Source organism: Sinohyriopsis cumingii, chromosome 15, assembly GCF_028554795.1.
Source record: "Sinohyriopsis cumingii isolate HCF-2022 chromosome 15, ASM2855479v2, whole genome shotgun sequence".
In the NCBI taxonomy this organism is placed as follows: Eukaryota; Metazoa; Mollusca; class Bivalvia; order Unionida; family Unionidae; genus Sinohyriopsis; species Sinohyriopsis cumingii.
The window spans coordinates 83007857-83029478 of record NC_142975.1 but is presented as its reverse complement, the minus strand read 5'-3'; the positions used below and the strand labels follow the sequence as shown (position 1 = coordinate 83029478).

Genomic DNA, 21622 nt, shown 5'->3' with positions numbered 1-21622 from the left:
TCTATTTTAAATAACTAAGTTTGACTTATAAAATGTTGGCCATTCTTTATTTGTGAAATGCTTAATATTTGTTGATGTTTGCAAGATATTTCTTCTGACAGGTTTAGAATTGTATGTTTACCATGTTTACCTGTATATAATGTGCACCTTTACTAATTTCTTTGGGTATAAGATGCACATTTACTTTGCACACTGTGTGCTTTGATGTGTTCCCCTCAATGAACATTGTATTTCATACTTGCAACCCTAGGTGTTGTCATAACATTACGATATAATACACTGTATTGTGTCTATTTCTTGCCCATGTATGGGCTATGATATTAGATACATTGATAAATATAAAACAAAAAAAAGCTTTAAAAAGCTACATTTGATTTTTTTAAACCTATATTATGGACAGACCTTATTCATGTGAGAAATTTCTTGAAAAGAAAGTTCTGTGCTCTTGCTATTTAAAGAGTACATATATTATAAACGTACATTTATAATGTTCTATTTATTGCCACTGAATATGACAAATTTTCTATTAATAAAGGTAATTGTTTACAGAAGTTGTATATACAACAAATAATTGTGCAAGACGTCAACTGAAATGGGCCTTTTTTAAGCAACTTGTGATTTTTAAATGACTGGAAAATTTTAGAGGTATCTTTCTTAAATTGAAAACATGGATCAAGAAAAGACAGACCAAGAGTGAGTCAGAACTTTAAAAGGAATATGAAATCAGTGTGACCCCAAAACAACCCTATGTAAACCCAAAGCAACAAGAAGAAAAACAACTTTGTGAGTTTACAGGTATGTTGTTTTTGTTTTATGTGTCTGCATATGTTAACGGTAATGACTATTTGTTCCCCTCTTCATCCAAGTGGAAATGATGACAGACTTGGTCAGTAGGTTACTGTCTGTATGCTGTCAGATTTCTAATGAGAACAGTTATTCTGTCGTAGGTCGGCTGTAACAAAATGATGTGTCTGCTAAAAATATCAGACAGTATAAAACTACAGTAATCTGTTTGTCATGAACTCTTGATTTATAAATGACAGCAGTTACCCATTGTTTTTATTTCGGATGAAAAATACAAATAGTCAAATGAATACATTTGTGTCTAAGCTTAATGTATAATTTATTTTAACACAAACAGATTATAACAAGCAAGTTGGATGGTGTCATAATGTACAGCATAATATCAATACTTGTGTCCTATCAGCAGTTTATAATACCCCCCCCCCCTTCAGTGATGACACATACGAGGAAAATATTGTTGACTAAGTTCCTGTGTTAAGTCTGGTGGACAAAATTAGAGTACAATATAACAAATTTTCAAATGTCTGTGGGATAAAATTAAATAGAGCATGCTTTGTTCATTTATATGAGACAAATTAGAATATGGTGCTCATTTTTCGGGGGGACTATATATATAATATATACCACCATGTTGGGCAATTCTGCACGTCAGGTGCGCAACGATACGACATTCCGGTAAACAGTGGATCTCGTGTTGGTTCTAGTTGAAAAACCAATTTGTATCAAGAAAGAATGATCTTCCTTTAATTATAGAAAGTGATATTCATAAAGTGTACAGAAATATCCCACATTTCTACCTTAAACGCATATGAAAATGTGGTTGACCTTTTTGAACTTTTAACCCAGAAAATCCTATTTACTATATATGTTAGAATCATACAAATAAGCAAATTATATAAAAGATGAAAATATATACCTTAAAACGAAACTGCATTTTAATCCAAGTTTCCAAATTTGCATTCAGTTGTCCCACACATACAAAATCGTCTGCTATCCAGAATGACAACTTGCTGCTGACTGATCATCCTAGAAATTACTGAGTAGAATTACCAGTAAGACCCTGATCATCTGGGACATTACTGAGTAGAATTAACAGTAAAGAAGACCCTGATCATCCTAGACATTAATGAGTAGAATTAACAGTAAAGACCCTGGTAATCTTTGGCATTACTGAATAGAATTAACAGTAAGACCCTGATCATCCTAGACATTACTGAGTAGAATTAACAGTAAAGACCCTGATCATCCTAGACATTACTGAGTAGAATTAACAATAAAGACCCTGATCATCTGGGACATTACTGAGTAGAATTGACAATAAAGACCCTGATCATCTGGGACATTACTGAGTAGAATCAACAGTAAGACCCTGATCATCCTAGACATTACTGAGTAGAATTAACAGTAAAACCCTAATCATCCTAGACATTACTGAGTAGAATTAACAATAAAGACGTTGATCATCTGGGACATTACTGAGTAGAATTAACAATAAAGACCCTGATCATCTGGGACATTACTGAGTAGAATTGACAATAAAGACCCTGATCATCTGGGACATTACTGAATAGAATCAACAGTAAGACCCTGATCATCCTAGACATTTCTGAGTAGAATTAACAGTAAGACCCTAATCATCCTAGACATTACTGAGTAGAATTAACAATAAAGACCCTGATCATCTGGGACATTACTGAGTAGAATCAACAGTAAGACCCTGATCATCCTAGATGTTACTGAGTAGAATTAACAGTAAAGACCCTGATCATCCTAGACATTACTGAGTAGAATTAACAATAAAGACCCTGATCATCTGGGACATTACTGAGTAGAATTGACAATAAAGACCCTGATCATCTGGGACATTACTGAGTAGAATCAATAGTAAGACCCTGATCATCCTAGACATTACTGAGTAGAATTAACAGTAAGACCCTAATCATCCTAGACATTACTGAGTAGAATTAACAATAAAGACCCTGATCATCTGGGACATTACTGAGTAGAATCAACAGTAAGACCCTAATCATCCTAGATGTTACTGAGTAGAATTAACAATAAAGACCCTGATCATCATGGGCATTACTGAGTAGAATTAACAGCAAAGACCCTGATCATCCTAGACATTACTGAGTAGAATTAACAATCAAGACCCTGATCATCTCAGGCATTACTGAGTAGAATTAACAGTAAGACCCTGATCATCCTAGACATTACTGAGTAGAATTAACAATAAAGACTGATCATCCTAGACATTACTGAGTAGAATTATCAGTAAAGACCCTGATCATCCTAGACATTACTGAGTAGAATTAACAATAAAGACGGATCATCTCAGGCATTACTGTGTAGAATCAACAGTAAACTTACTCTGAGCATCTCAGGCATTACTGAGTAGAATTAACAGGAAAGACTCTGACCATCATGGGGATCACTGAGTAGAATCAACAATAAAGACCCTGATCATCTCCGGCATTATTGAGTAGAATTAACAATAAACTTACTCTGAACATCTCGAATATTACTGAGTAGAATTAGCAGTAAAGACCCTGATCATCCTAGATATTACTGAGTAGAATTAACAATAAAGACTCTGATCATCTCGGGCATTACTGAGTAGAATTAACAGTAAAGACCCTGATCATCCTAGACATTACTGAGTAGAATTAACAGTAAAGACCCTGATCATCTCCAGCATTACTGAATAGAATTAACAGTAAAGACCCTGATCATCATGGGCATTACTGAGTAGAATTAACAATAAAGACCCTGATTATCTCCGGCATTACTGAATAGAATTAACAGTAAAGACCTTGATCATCCTAGACATTACTGAGTAGAATTAACAATAAAGACCCTGATCATCTCTGGCATTACTGAATAGAATTAACAGTAAAAACCTTGATCATCCTAGACATTACTGAGTAGAATTGACAGAAAAGACACTGATCATCCTAGACATTACTGAGTAGAATTAACAATAAAGACCCTGATCATCTGGGACATTACTGAGTAGAATCAACAGTAAGACCCTGATCATCCTAGACATTTCTGAGTAGAATTAACAGCAAAGACCCTGATCATCCTAGACATTACTGAGTAGAATTAACAGCAAAGACCCTGATCATCCTAGACATTACTGAGTAGAATTAACAATAAAGACCCTGATCATCCTAGATGTTACTGAGTAGAATTAACAATAAAGACCCTGATCATCATGGGCATTACTGAGTAGAATTAACAGTAAAGACCCTGGTCATCTCGGGCATTACTGAGTAGAATCAACAGTAAACTTACTCTGATCATCTCCAGTATTACTGAGTAGAATTAACAATAAAGACCCTGATCATCATGGACATTACGGAGTAGAATTAACAATAAAGACCCTGATCATCTCGAGTATTACTGAGTAGAATTAACAATAAAGACCCTGATTGTCATGGGCATTACTGAGTAGAATTAACAATAAAGACTGATCATCATGGACATTACTGAGTAGAATCAACATTAAAGACTCTGACCATCATGGGGATCACTGAGTAGAATCAACAGTAAAGACTGATCATCTTGGGCATTACATAACATCAGAGTTATATCAGGCATTACTGAGTAGAATTAACAGTAAGACCCCAATTATCTGTCATTACATAAAATCTGAGCAGAGTGAACAGTAAAGACCCTGATCATGTAGGGTATTGCCATATTTATTCAATGATAAGCCAATGATAATTGCCACCTTACTGAGTAGAATCAACAGTAAACACCCTGATCATGTAGGGTATTGCTGTATTTATTGAATGATAAGCCTATGATAATTACCACCTTACTGAGTAGAATCAACAGAAAAGACATAGATCATATAGGATATTGCTATATTTCTTGAATGATAAGCCAGTGATAATTGCCACCTTACTGAGTAGAATCAACAGTAAAGACATTGATCATGTAGGGTATTGCTATATTTATTGAATGATAAGCCAATGATAATTACCACCTTACTGAGTAGAATCAACAGTAAACACCCTGATCATGTAGGGTATTGCTATATTTATTGAATGATAAGCCAATGATAATTATCACCTTACTGAGAAGAATAAACAGTAAACACCCTCATCATGTAGGGTATTGCTATATTTATTGAATGATAAGCCAATGATAATTACCACCTTACTGAGTAGAATCAACAGTAAACACCCTGATCATGTAGGGTATTGCTATATTTATTGAATGATAAGCCTATGATAATTACCACCTTACTGAGTAGAATCAACAGAAAAGACATTGATCATATAGGATATTGCTATATTTCTTGAATGATAAGCCAGTGATAATTACCACCTTACTGAGTAGAATCAACAGTAAAGACATTGATCATGTAGGGTATTGCTATATTTATTGAATGATAAGCCAATGATAATTATCACCTTACTGAGTAGAATAAACAGTAAACACCCTCATCATGTAGGGTATTGCTATATTTATTGAATGATAAGCCAATGATAATTACCACCTTACTGAGTGGAATCAACAGTAAACACCCTGATCATGTAGGGTATTGCTTTATTTATTGAATGATAAGCCAATGATAATTACCACCTTACTGAGTAGAATCAACAGTAAACACTCTGATCATGTAGGGTATTGCAATATTTATTGAATAAGCCAATGATAATTACCACCTTACTGAGTAGAATCAACAGTAAAGCTATTGATCATGTAGGGTATTGCTATATTTATTGAATGAAAAGCCAATGATAATTACCACCTTACTGAGTAGAATCAACAGTAAACACCCTGATCATATAGGATATTGCTATATTTATTGAATGATATCCCAATGATAATTACCACCTTACTGAGTAGAATGAACAGTAAAGACATTGATCATGTGGGGTATTGCTATATTTATTGAATGATAAGCCAATGATAATTACCACCTTACTGAGTAGAATCAACAGTAAACACCCTGATCATGTAGGTTATTGCTATATGATAAGCCAATGATAATTACCACCTTGCTGAGTAGAATCAACAGAAAAGACATTGGTCATATAGGATATTGCTATATTTATTGAATGATAAGCCAGTTGTAATTACCACCTTACTGAGTAGAATCAACAGTAAAGACATTGAACATGTAGGGTATTGCTATATTTATTGAATGATAAGCCAATGATAATTACCACCTTACTGAGTAGAATCAACAGTAAAGACATTGATCATGTAGGGTATTGCTATATTTATTGAATGATAAGCCAATGATAATTACCACCTTACTGAGTAGAATCAACAGAAAAGACATAGATCATATAGGATATTGCTATATTTATTGAATGATAAGCCAGTGATAATTACCACCTTACTGAGTAGAATCAACAGTAAAGACATTGATCATGTAGGTTATTGCTATATTTATTGAATGATAAGCCAATGATAATTACCACCTTACTGAGTAGAATCAACAGTAAACACCCTGATCATGTAGGGTATTGTTATATTTATTGAATGATAAGCCAATGATAATTACCACCTTACTGAGTAGAATCAACAGTAAACACCCTGATCATGTAGGGTATTGCTATATTTATTGAATGATAAGCCAATGATAATTACCACCTTACTGAGTAGAATCAACAGTAAACACTCTGATCATGTAGGGTATTGCTATATTTATTGAATAAGCCAATGATAATTACCACCTTACTGAGTAGAATCAACAGTAAACACCCTGATCATGTAGGGTATTGCTATATTTATTGAATGATAAGCCAATGATAATTACCACCTTACTGAGTAGAATCAACAGTAAACACCCTGATCATGTAGGGTATTGCTTTATTTATTGAATGATAAGCCAATGATAATTACCACCTTACTGAGTAGAATCAACAGTAAACACTCTGATCATGTAGGGTATTGCAATATTTATTGAATAAGCCAATGATAATTACCACCTTACTGAGTAGAATCAACAGTAAAGCTATTGATCATGTAGGGTATTGCTATATTTATTGAATGAAAAGCCAATGATAATTACCACCTTACTGAGTAGAATCAACAGTAAACACCCTGATCATATAGGATATTGCTATATTTATTGAATGATATCCCAATGATAATTACCACCTTACTGAGTAGAATGAACAGTAAAGACATTGATCATGTGGGGTATTGCTATATTTATTGAATGATAAGCCAATGATAATTACCACCTTACTGAGTAGAATCAACAGTAAACACCCTGATCATGTAGGTTATTGCTATATGATAAGCCAATGATAATTACCACCTTGCTGAGTAGAATCAACAGAAAAGACATTGGTCATATAGGATATTGCTATATTTATTGAATGATAAGCCAGTTGTAATTACCACCTTACTGAGTAGAATCAACAGTAAAGACATTGAACATGTAGGGTATTGCTATATTTATTGAATGATAAGCCAATGATAATTACCACCTTACTGAGTAGAATCAACAGTAAAGACATTGATCATGTAGGGTATTGCTATATTTATTGAATGATAAGCCAATGATAATTACCACCTTACTGAGTAGAATCAACAGAAAAGACATAGATCATATAGGATATTGCTATATTTATTGAATGATAAGCCAGTGATAATTACCACCTTACTGAGTAGAATCAACAGTAAAGACATTGATCATGTAGGTTATTGCTATATTTATTGAATGATAAGCCAATGATAATTACCACCTTACTGAGTAGAATCAACAGTAAACACCCTGATCATGTAGGGTATTGTTATATTTATTGAATGATAAGCCAATGATAATTACCACCTTACTGAGTAGAATCAACAGTAAACACCCTGATCATGTAGGGTATTGCTATATTTATTGAATGATAAGCCAATGATAATTACCACCTTACTGAGTAGAATCAACAGTAAACACTCTGATCATGTAGGGTATTGCTATATTTATTGAATAAGCCAATGATAATTACCACCTTACTGAGTAGAATCAACAGTAAACACCCTGATCATGTAGGGTATTGCTATATTTATTGAATGATAAGCCAATGATAATTACCACCTTACTGAGTAGAATCAACAGTAAAGACATTGATCATATAGGATATTGCTATATTTATTGAATGATAAGCCAATGATAATTACCACCTTACTGAGTAGATTGAACAGTAAAGACATTGAACATGTAGGGTATTGCTATATTTATTGAATGATAAGCCAATGATAATTACCACCTTACTGAGTGGAATCAACAGTAAACACACTGATCATGTAGGGTATTGTTATATTTATTGAATGATAAGCCAATGATAATTACCACCTTACTGAGTGGAATCAACAGTAAACACCCTGATCATGTAGGGTATTGCTATATTTATTGAATGATAAGCCAGTGATAATTACCACCTTACTGAGTAGAATCAACAGTAAAGACATTGATCATGTAGGGTATTGCTATATTTATTGAATGATAAGCCAATGATAATTACCACCTTACTGAGTAGAATCAACAGTAAAGATATTGATCATGTAGGGTATTGCTATATTTATTGAATGATAAGCCAGTGATAATTACCACCTTTTACAGAATTATGGCAGATGGATGGACACAGGCCTAGAGATATATAATAGGGCTGATACATGCTTCTGCATGTCATAAGAGGTGACTAATGGAGGATGCATTTTCATCCTAGGATGCCCCTTGATGATTAGCTGGGAAGGTCTTGGTCGTTTTTAAAGACTGGTTTATATGACAACAAAATGGACTTTGTCTTTAGGGATTTTATCAGTTTTGATTATTTGGGGTATGTCTTCTTTGGATACCTAAACTTACTCAGCACTGTATAACCTGGATTGAGCTGATGTGCCTTTAAACCTTTTACATATATACATTCATACATAGCCAGACAAGTATCTTGTCAGATGATAAGTACACCCTGTACATCCTAAAATTTGGGCTGGCCTCCTGTGTTGATTGTTAGTGAAAAACTGTACATAATAGTAAATCAGTGTCTACACTGCTTTTTGTACTTGAATGTGCATGTTATTGATGGTAAGTCAGGATCTGCATTCTTTGTATCTGGGTGTGTATTGTTGATGGTAAATCTTGGTCTGCATTATTTGTATCTGGGGGTATTTTTGTTGATGGTAAGTATGGGCCAGTATTGATTTTGTATTTGAGTGTGTGTTATTAATGGTAAATCTGATTCTACATTGTTTGTATTTGAGTTTGTGTTATTGATGGTAAATCAGGGTCTGTATTGTATCTGGGTGGTGTTCTTGATGGTAAATCTGGGTCAATATTGTATCTGGGTTGTGTTCTTGATGGTAAATCTGGGTCTATATTGTATCTGGTGTGTGTTCATGATACATCTGGGTATATATTGTATCTGGGTGTGTGTGTTCTTGATGGTAAAGCTGGGTCTGTGTTGGATCCAGGCATGTTCTTGATGGTAAAGCTTGGCCTATATTGTATCTGGGGGTGTTCTTGATGGTAAATATGGGTCCATATTGTATCTGGTGTGTTGATGGTAAATCTGGGTCTACTGGTATATTGCTTGTATTTTGATGTGTTTTATACAAAAGCAAGGTACATTGCTAATTAGGGCAAACATTCTGCCCTATCAACTGTAATCCCTGACATTGTAAATTGTGCCTGGGGCATCTGCTTTCTATATCAGTGATATCCTGTGATTATATATTACATATTAAATGGATTGTTACAGTGTTTTAATGATTTAACATTTGACTTTTTCAGTTTATATCAGTTTTATTATGTAATTATATCTCAGAAATGCTGCCCTGCCAACATTAACCTCAATTATTATGCATAGTTTTCCAACATAAATAGCTTAACCTTTGCCCAGAAATTTCACATCACATTACCAATAGCTGCCTTCTGTTCCAGTGAATTATTTGTCCTAAAGAATGGTGTCATTGCAGTGTTTATATGACTGACTGCAACAATTGTAGCACATAATTTTAACATTACTCCAGCCATTAATGAAGGGGGATTAAGTTTTACTCTTAGGTCAGATTTCAGACACTGGTTGTCCATCCTTGTTCATTAAACATGCTTTAAGTTTTCACTGAAATCGAAACAAAAAAATAAAACAAAAAAACATTTGAATGCCAGTTTTTTTCTCTAATTACCAGCATCATATTTTATTTGCTTCTCAGTTGAGACAACTGTACAATTTGAAACATAGACCTGATGTAATCCTTGCAGTAGTAGTAAATTAGCGGGGGTGTTGCTGCCATATGCAACAGGGTTTCAATAGCACAGGATCTTACTACTCAGTACTGTATTGAAGATTCCAGAAGTAGCACCACGCACTGGTAAAACCTGCTGGAACTGTCTTTATTTGAAATATTAAAAGGAGTTGAATTTCAGCTGAATTTTGGCAATGCAGAGAGTAAATTAAGGTCTTTAGCAGTTTTCGTCCATCTTGTTTGGCAAAGTTATAAAGAATATGCAGTATTTAGCATGAACTCTGCAGATTAAATAGCAGGAATTTTAAATACATGATCTGGATTTTAGAGGCACACTAGAGCAGGATTTTCATTGTACCAGGATTTCTGTAAGGTTTAGCAGGATTTTGGTGGAGAAATATAGCAGAATTTCAGCAGTGTATATTTGAAACCAACCATTTCGCCCATAGTAATGATATGTGGCAATGCTTGCAATCCAGATTAATCTTTTATTCCTTGCTAGCCAAATATTTGTCTTTAATTTTAGTTTACAGTTGTGGTCTTTTGCTGATTATTGTAGTGCTGCCACTTAATATTGGAATCCTTGTGTCCCTCCATCTGTCCATCTTTCCATACTCACAGTTTTGTAAATGAACCTAGACTCTCAGTTTCTGATGCATTGTCATGTGATTTGATAAATATTATGGTCATAGCTGATGATGCGCATAATATGAGAATTCCATTGTTTCTCAGCCCTTGTAAGAGTTACAGATCCTTTTCACTTAAACTGTATGCATGTAGTCATGTGGATAATCAGAAAACTTTGGAATTGTTATGGTTGTCATCTGAAGCTAGGCCTGTTGAGAGAACATCATGCTGCTGTGATATTACAGTGGGGGGTGGGGTGGTATTTGGAACCTGTTGTAGTAATCCACTACTTTATTCTACAGAATTTTGTGAACACGGATAGTTTTCAGTTTTCAGTGGATTGCCATGAAACTTTGTAATGTTTGAGTAACCATTTAAGATGCACATACCAAAAAATCAGTCTGCTCTTACGGTTTTTGTCACGGTTATTTGCCCATTTTGTTATGCAGCTACATGTAATAATACAAAATCAGATCTTGTGAATGCCACTGCATGCATGCATACTTTATCAAAAAGAGTTCATTGACAGGAAATTCAAAATAAAATGTACCCATTTACTAACCAGCTGCTAGACTTGCATTTTAGCACAAAAGTAGATTAAGAAAACTTGATTACTATAAAGGATGAGATTAGATTAGTTTAGACTTGACCAAACTTTAATCCACTTTCTTCATTATTTTGTTTGTTTGGTAACCTCTATAACATTCATGTGCTGTCAGTTCCTTCTTAAAATAAAAGTGCCTTGTATCTACTTTTCTATCAACCCACCAATATTTCTGTTATTCGCAAGGCACTTTTATGTGCTGAAAAATACCACAAAAACAACCATCTAGCTGTCTATATATATGTATCCTTCATTTTATACCTGCATTTGAGAGATGCAGAAGCTCAGATGAAAAGCTAGACTTAGCAGTATTCATGTCAGTAATTATCTTCTCTCTCTCTCTCTCTCTCTCTCTCTCTCTCTCTCTCATATTACATATATTCAGAATGCTCTCAAGACGTTTGTCTTGTGTTAGAATAAACGTTTCATAACAGCTGACTAATGGAGGCAACCTTTTTGTGTTTGTTGGCATCCTATGGTAATATTCCAGCTAGGGAATCAGGGATTTTGTTTAAAAGTGTGATTAATGTAAAAACATTTTTAAGGATTTTACCCATTTTTATTTGCCTATATCTGCTTTGTATGTCTTATTTGGGGTACCTAAACAAACTGGACATAGTAAAGCCAGAATTGTGTTGATGTGCCATTAAACCACATACATGCATACATACATACATACATACATACATACATACATACATACATAACTTACATACATGATAACATACATACATACATACATACATACATGCATACATACATACATAAATACATACATTAATACATACATGCATACATACTTACATTAATACATACGTACATACATACATACATGCATGCATATATACATACATACATACATACATACATACATACATACATGAATGCTTGCTTGCATACCCACACACACACACATACATACATATTCATGTCGTTTAATTTATTTTCTAGATACTTGATGCAATAGACGTTCCTAAATGTCAGAGATTGGAGAAGCCTGATTTGTGTTCTAGAGAATATTACAAACTGATGCTGTCATGTTGGGATCAGGAGCCAGAGAAAAGACCCACTTTCAGTGAAATCTTCATCAGATTACCACAGGTAGATAAATATAAATTTTTAAACTAAACAGAATTTTATTTACAAATGTTAGATAACCAAGAAAATCTATATAAAATACATCCAACAACTTTAATTTTGGATAACAAAGATAATTGGGAGATCTTTTCGCTAGAGGAATCATGGGAACCTAGAAACAATCAACTTTTTCCTGGTGGTTAAAACTGCATTATGGTGCTGGTACTTTTTGGTAGTTTCCATCAGTAAGGAAGGTATGGAGATTCCTGAGTAATCTTGTTATGATGTTAACAGCATCTTTTCATTTTTAGGTCTATCCCAAGCACATGATAATAAAGATGGGGTAGTGCTATGTGACATTATGACCCAGAAACTATCAAGATCCCCACCAATCAACTTTATACATCAGCTACCAAGTCTTTCCTTACTCCTATTAGGGGCACATTTTTTTTTTGGGGGGGGGAACAAAACAGGATTGCTAAAAACTCTTTAGCTGATGCAAGTTGTTGAAAAATAAAAAAATTTAATTTAGAATTTTTATCTCGGTTTTATTGAATTCTCATTATAACAGTATTATAGCATCATTATCATCATCATCTTTTCTACATCTTGTTTTCATGTAGGAGTTGAGAGGATCACTGGGCGAAAGTGCCTTCATGGACTTTATACCACTTGCATACAGTGTAACACAAATGTGGTCACTTGAATTTTATAATTAACAGAGAAGATCAGAAGGCTAAATTACAATACAATTATAACCTACTTACAGCATTGTAATAAACAGAGACAATTGAAACTCTGTTGTATAAAGTAACTAGAGCCAATTACATCATTATAACCAAGATAGACAATGGGCTAAAGTGTCCTTGTGGACTTTTTACCATCTTTGTGAATGAAGTGCTTGCAGAAAACCAACAGAGACAATAAAACCAACAGAGACAATCAAAGGTCCATCCGTGCAAATGAAGTGCTTGCAAAATACCAGCAGAGACAATCAAAGGTCCATCTGTGTGAATGAAATGCTTATGCTTGCAAAACACCAAATGACAATCAAAGGTCTATCTGTATGAATAAAATGCTTGCAAAAAATCAAGTTTCTTGTGGACTTTACCTCATCATTGTACAAGTTTTGTAACAGAACTATAACCTATTTGCATCATTATGACCAACCAAAACAAAGGATTATTTTTTACCTTCTTGGTGTATAAATAGAAAGACAATTGTAACCAATTTAACAGCGTTATAATCAAGAGATGCAATCAAGGACTAAAGTGTTCATGTGGACTTTTTATGTTCTCTGTGTATAAATTGAAACACTATTATAAACACTCAGCATGATAACCAGTATAGACAGTTGAAGGACTAGTGTTCATGTGGACTTTTTACCATTTCATTGTATAAATTGAAACACTATTATAAACATTCAGCATGATAACCAATAGAGACAGTTGAAGGACTAGTGTTCATGTGGACTTTTTACCATTTCATTGTATAAATTGAAACACTATTATAAACATTCAGCATGATAACCAATAGAGACAGTCGAAGGACTAAAGTTTTCATGTGGACTTCTTATCATTTCAGTTTATAAATTGTGACACAACCGTAATCCACATGCCACATTATAACCAACAAAAACTATCATTTCAGTGTAAAAACTGAAACACTATTATAAACATTCAGCAATTCAGCATGATAGCCAATAGAGACAGTCGAGTGACTGAAGTGTTCATGTGAATTTTTTACCATTTCAGTGTATAAATTGAAACACTATTATAAACATTCAGCATGATAACCAGCAGAGACATTTGAAGGATTAAAGTGTTCATGTGAACTTTTACCATTTCGGTGTATAAATTGAAATACTATTATAAACAGTTTATAGTGTATAAATTGAAAGACTATTATAAACATTCAGCATGAAAACCAATAGAGACAGTTGAAGGACTAAAGTGTTCATGTGGACTTCTTATCATTTCAGTTTATAAATTGTGACACAACCATAATCCACATGCCACATTATAACCAACAAAAACTAAAGGGCTAAAACGTTCTTATGGAGTTTTTACTTTCTGTGTGTATAAAATGTAACAGTGAAAACTGCTTACATCATTAGAACCCACAGCACAATCTACCTATCTTCAATTCCCAGAAAATGTTATGTTGGATATCAGCCATCTGCCAGCATGCATGATCTAGGGGTCAAGTCAAAGCAGCCCCTCCCTGTCAACTTAGCAGGGTGTGGTTGCATTTAGATTTACAGATTTCAGAGCTTGATTTACCTTTCAGAACTTTGCATTTACAGTCAGTCTGAAGGTAGTAAAATATTGCTTCTATGGGAACATTTCTGCTTAAGGGATATATATTGAACAAATGACCCTGTTGGATTTATTAGACAGGGGAAAATGTCTGATTTGTTAATGATTTGATAATTTAGGAGATGAAAATCATCCTATGAGATGTCACAGATATATCTTCATTCAGTTGGTGATAACAAGGCATGTTGCCAGTACAAGCAAGCTAAATGAGATTGCTTTGCCAAGTAAAACAATGAAATATTTCTCAATCTAGACAGCAGACATAAAAGAGGGCACACATTTAATTAGGCTGCCACCTTTTTTCTAAGAAATTCAGTTGATAAAGAAGGGTCCAGAGACCTTTTTCAAATTTACTGGCTTGCAAAAAAATTTGGGATTGGCTTGCACCAAAAATAAAATTGATCATTAAGTTGTCATTGCTGCTGACAAATGACGTCATTCTTGCTATTTTTTGTGACATTGACAAACAGAAGCTGACAGCTGTATAAATTGTAATACATTTGTAACTTTTGTGTAGTAAACAATTTAATTTGATTTGAGCATATGGCCTATGCAATTTTTGGGAAAGGAAATTAGGTATTGGGTTATGGGATAATACAGTGCAACCTACCTAATAACAGACACTTTCACATAAAGGGCATGTGCTGACAGGACTAATATATAATTTATTTTAAAACTATACATGACCTCTGTCTGCAAATGACAAGTTTCTTTGATAAGCAGTGTCCTTTATAAATAGGTTTCTGTGTGAATCCTGTTTGTGGTTTTCTGGGTTTAACACCATTTGTCAGATAATAATAAGCTATACATGGCGACCATTATATTTGGTGGAGGAAAAACCACTGACCCATTGGAAGCTACTGGCAAGCTTTCTCACATAACCACATTGGCCAAACCAAGACTCGAACCCACACAGCCAGAAGTGAGAAGCCAATGATCTGTCAAGGTCAAGTCTGGTTCATCTATTTTTCACTATGCAGCAGTTGTAAAAACATTTCCTAACTTTTCCTCAAACTGTTCAATTCTTACAATAAAATTCAGTTTCTTCAGCCTTAAACAGAGACATGTTTTTGGTGTAAAAAATGTGATGGGTTAGTAAACGTTTAGCCAGTAAAGGATGTGTTTGTGTTTGTGATTTGGATTTTTAACGTAGCTTTAACAATTTTTCAGTCATATCACTACGATGTCTGCAGTGTAACAGTTTATAGTGATGTCTAGCACTGGGGCATCATGCCACAGACATGTCCGACCAGTCCTAACACTAACCTCTTAATGCTAAGCACCAAGCGAGGCAGAAGTTAGTACCATTTTTGCAAGTCTTTGGTATGACTCGGTCAAGGATCGAACCCACGACTTCCCGCATCCGAGGCAGACGCTGTAACCACTAGGCCACCAGAGTAGTGTCAGTAAAGGATGAGGTGGCAGATTGTGACTTCATGATGCATTTGGTAAAGCTCTCATAAAGACATCATGGTTCACAGATTAGTGTACAGAACTTTCAACCAGATGAGCCTGAGATCGAATCCTGCCCAGACCCTGACAGCACTATTGTCTCAGGGCAAGTCTCTTTACTCAGACTGCTTTCACTTGATATAACCTTTCTTGTGTGATACGCTTTTAAACACCAACCCCATCCGCCCCACCATACAGGTCTGCTTATCTAAAATGGATATCCACTTTTATAAAGCCACCATAAGGTGGAGCATATATGATATGTCTGTCTCTATTTTTCTATCTATCCATCTGTTGGTTACCAATTTCTTTTCCACACAACAACTAGAGTTATTGAACTGCTCCGGTGGCCTAGTGGTTAGACCATCTGCCTCAGATGCGGGAGGTCATGGGTTCGATCTCTGTCCACGGCATGCCAAAGACTTACAAAAATGGTACTAACAGCTTCCTCGCTTGGCACTCAGCATTAACAGGTTAGTGTTAGGACTGGTTGGCCTGGTGTCAGGATAATGTGATTGGGTGGGACATCATGCTACATGTCTGCGACATGATGCTCTAGTACTAGACATCACTAAAAACTGCCACACTGCAGACATCATAGCGATATAACTGAAAAATTGTTAAAGCTACGTTAGAAATCCAAATCACACACGCACACACTAGAGTTGTTGAACATCAACAGTTGTCATATTCTGTGGAAGGCTTGCACTTAGAGTAAGGAAGAATACTATTGATTTCAGGGTCAAAACCTCAGTGGTCAAGGTCACTAAAAGAATGAAAATTTTTGCACAGTAACTCTTGTTCTCCACCATATGATGATAACAAAATTTGTTAAAGACATGCATTTGGGTAAGAAATAAATCAAGGTCACTGACTGAATGAAGAAAAATTGTTTTTTGCACAATAACATTACTTCATCACAGCACTGGAGGAAACTTGGGACAAGGAAGAAGCCTATTAATTTTTGAGCTAAAGGTCAAGGTCACCATGACTAAAGGAAGACAATTTCAGTTATCTACAAATATAGACTGTTAGATACGGGGCAGGCATATAATGTGTCATATATAATACTCTTGTTGAAATATGGATTTGGGGTCTAAAGTTACAGGTCACTGCCATTTCATCTGTCTGCATTGGTTCAAGTCTCTGACTCAGCCAATGTGGGTATGTGAGAATGCTTGCTAGTAGCTTCTTGTGGGTCAGGGTTCTTTTCAGGGTATTCCCAGGTTTCCCTCCACCACTGATACTGGCCACCATGTATAGCCTATCTAGTGCTGAAAACTAGTGTTAAAAGCCTATAACAACAACAACAATATGGATTTGCAACTCCAGAAACAAATGTCAAATGTTTTGACATGCATTGCAGGCTAAGGTAGAATATTTCTTCAGAATTTCCAAGTCATTGTGTTTTTCATTATCTTTTCAGATGAGGCCAACACAGGTGAAAGCCGTCAAAGACTTTCCAGAGATTACAGTACCAAAAGATTACCTCTATTACAAGGCATATGATATTATTATCGTGCTTGATAAAACGTGAGTGTACAATTTTGTTAGAACTTTTCCACTGTATTGATCTCAAACATTTTGCAGAAATTTTTTGTGTCATGTAAGTGGTGATTGTTTGGAAATGCAACCCATATAATGTACAATGGACCTTTGCAAAATTTGTTTTCAACTTGACATGAATGCATTTGCATAACAGAATTTTTTATGATAGTTTATTATTTTATTCTTCTTGTTGGGAAATAGTTCACACGAGCTGACATGCCAGGCCACAGTTGGTCACTGGTATTTGTTAAGTTTTTAGTTTAGCCCACGTTCTGCGACACGTTTGCTCCTTGAGTGTAACTTGCATGAATAGCGAAGATTACTGCAATGTGAATACTAAAGCTGGCTTTGTATTGCATGTGATCTACAATGAGCAGATTTCATGTGTTGCCTTTCTGATTTGGTTGAATAGGCACCAGCATAAAAAAGTAAATATTACATTATCATTTGAGAAATCATTTGTACAGACATGAAACTTTTCAATAAAAAATTGACTAGATTGATAGTACATGGTTTATACAAGCTTGAAAACTCTAATTTAATGGATTGCCTTGAACATGAAGAAAGTTTTATCGTTGAAAAGCCTTTGAATTAGTCTGAAAACCATTTTAAAATTGGCCAAAAGCTCATTGAATTTACTGTGTGAATACAAAAAGAATAAACTAAAACGAAAAATATTTAAATGCTTAAAATGGGATAAAATTGAGTTGATAAAAAGATTCACAACACCAATATTTACCAGATGGATTAGCATCCCTTGGTAGTGATGGTGCAGTTATGTCTTTTCCTTTTACTTTTCTACTTATCTATGCAGTTTGCATAACATGTAGAAAATGTTCATTTCCATATAAAAAATATTGATTTAAAACTTTCTTGAAGCACTAAAAACTCTTTTAAAAGTCCTTGGAAAAAAATCTTGAGGGACTGTGTGAACCACATAGTAACAAGCACCGCAAAATGAAGTAGGAAACAAAAGAAATTAAAGTAAAATTTTGAAGGTAATGTGAGAAACATAAATAACATGATTAATACAGTTGCATTTGCGTACATTTTGTGTGAGAGCTATCTGTAATGACTTGTTCTGAGAAAAACTTGACAGCTGAAAAAAAAAACACCAGTCAACACACTGTGTACAATGTATACTTTTCCCTCGACTCTAGATTTGAATCCATTAGCCTTGACCCTTGATATATACTTTCATGTGATTCCAGCCCCAGTAATCCACCTAGATCAGGTCTGTGGACAGGAGCAACCATTAACGGGAAGCATGGCTTTTTTGATCCAACCAATGTGGTGCCTTTTATTGAGCCGAAAAGCAGCCCTGTTTCACCACCTCCAAAGCCAAATATATCTCGGAAAGGTAAGCTAGTTAAATTCTTTTGGCATCATTAATACTGGTAACAGAGATGCCAACCAGTTTGGATTTTGCAGAATTATTAGTGAAAATTCCACATGAATTTACAACATTCCTGAAGATTAGAATTGTATGGAATTATATTTTGAACAAGAACTTTTTATGTGAACACAGGTTGGAAGAAAAGTTCTTAAGTACCAGTATTATAGACTGGTACACAGTATGGTTTCTCCTTGTATAAAGCAGAATATACATAACAAGAATCCAGTGTATCAGATTATTGTAAATGGGTAAAAAAATATTGTGAAGATGCAATATGATTCTACAGAAGTTTGTTTGTTTTAACGAGTGGTTTATGCTGCCTAGATTCCAAGAAATTGATGCTAGTATTCCTGATAAGCATGCGCATGGGTTGCTATCTCCCTGGTAACCAAGGTTTGTAATGTTGAAGGTATTGAACAGGACAGCTCTGTAGTATCTGACTTTATAGCACTGATAACCAGAGTAGATGATCTCTTGTTCTGATTTGCAGCTGCAATTGCAAGCAGAAATTTTCTTTGTGGTATTGTAAGTTGAGTGCTGCCAGTTACATGTTTTCAGGTAGGTCTTGAACCCCATAACATTTACTATAATAAAAGAATTTACTGAAATAATAGAATGGATTAATTTGTTTTACAACTACAATAACTGTAGCTTATATGATGAAATTTTTTCACCATTTGATCCATTATTATGTACTTGTTCAACATGCAAGTCATGCCAGTATTGTCCCATTTATGTAAAACTTAAGCTGAGTTAATACTTGTACACGATTTGTGGTTTCATGAAGTTTTTTTCATTTTCAGACTCCAAGAGAACTTCTTCAAGGAAGCTCAGGGCTGACATGATTAGTCGTCCTCAGAATGATCTACGGCACACCGGTCACATCGGTTATGATGGCGCAGTATTTGGTGACGTGTCCTTTATAGGGGACAATTATGATAAATTGCCTTTAAAAGTTATGTCTACAGGTTAGTATGATAATTTTTCTTTGGAATAGAAATGGTGATTATTGATTGCTCACCTGGACAAAGGCCAAGTGAGCTATGGCATGGCCTTTGGTCCAATGTTTGTTTGTCCATTGTTTTTTGAGCACTCTACAGGTTTCATTTTGGTCTGTAAGCTTATGTCAAGACCTTGAATGAATTTGATTATGAGCAATGTTCACAAATATTAATTAGGTGATCTTGCATGTAATTGGCTGAACTTGTGAACAATTATTGGATCATATTTCTGATCAGATTTGATACGTAAACTTGTATCAACAGGATCTTGCATTTCTTCTTATGAGAAACATCCATTAATGACTAATATTTCATCTGATTGGCTGAGCTTATATACACACTAGAGGCCATATTTGTTATCAGATTTACAGAGATGCTGCAGACTGTGAAAAATTTGTACAAATTCACACTCCTGGAAAGCATTGATGTACAAGAACTCCCCCAAATTAGTTTGAAGTCTCACATATAAAAATATACTAGGCACAGTATACAAATTTTATTTAGCTGTTAACCCGTAAAGTGCCTGCCGCAACAAAAGTTGCATCACTGGTTGAGGTCTCATTATTGCTTGTCCTGACACGTCTTCTCAGGCAGACAACTCTTTACACGTCTGGTTACTTCTGCGACTGTACCACTGGTGGTTCTTTGATCTTGCTGCACAAACTGTCATCTGTTCAGTTGCAACGTTAAATAGATTTCACAAAAAATTGTAGAATCAAAGTGTTACTTACAAAGCTCAAGCTCAGTCTCTAAATAAGCATCCACATGTCAGTGAGGCCCAGTAAAGGGAGTCAGATGATATTTATGATGATTAGATAGACCACAATGAATTATTAGACAATGATGGAGGATTTCAGATCTTTATAAGACAATGAGGATGAATTATTGGACTTTGCACCATATGACATTTGGTAGTGAAATTTATGATACTGTGAATGGAAAAAAATATGAACTTCAGGTTTTGTATACATTTAATACAATTTCCCTTTGACCATTAGGATCAAGAGGCACCTGGTAGAAATTTCCTGAAATTTGACACCTTTAGTGGCTAAGCATACTATGCATATGCCCCAGTAGATAGCACACTGAAAGGGGGTTCTCAGCACAGAACACGATTCATACACAGATGAGGAACAGATTAAGCTCAGAAACAATTAACAGATGAATGCTTCTACAACTAGAGGGGTATCTTTTCAGGATTTTGATTTCACTCTAGCTTTAGCTAGTGGAGTAGGATGAAAGCGAAACATTTAACTGTTCAGAGATATTGAACTATGGCTTCCCCTCCCCTCTTTTTAATTTTTAAAAAAATATTCCTCCCTTTTTTTGGTGACAGGTGGGGACATCCCCCTTTAGATAAGATACAGCCAGCATATCTGGATTTATGTAAGCTTTGATATGATCACAGGTGAGGTAAATTATGAATGACCTCCTCGATGAGGTGAGCTTGCATCTGATTATCTGCTGATGGACATTCACATGAGTTGGCATATGTTATAATCAAAATTTGTAATGGGGAGATATGAACAGGATAGCTCGCTGGTACTTGTTAATCATATGGCCTTGTAATAGCCAAAAGTACTGT

General features: G+C 34.9%; 1 protein-coding gene across 1 annotated transcript in view; it reads left to right on the top strand.

The window, feature by feature from the left end:
• The window catches only part of LOC149782207 (uncharacterized), a 105586-nt gene that overhangs the window by 39052 nt on the left and 44912 nt on the right, over positions 1-21622 (top strand). The window contains exons 8-11 of the mRNA XM_089935087.1: positions 12197-12346; positions 17519-17625; positions 18852-19000; positions 19840-20004. Of these exons, the coding sequence (XP_089791213.1) occupies positions 12197-12346; positions 17519-17625; positions 18852-19000; positions 19840-20004 (571 nt within the window). The remainder of the gene's footprint in view (positions 1-12196; positions 12347-17518; positions 17626-18851; positions 19001-19839; positions 20005-21622) is intronic.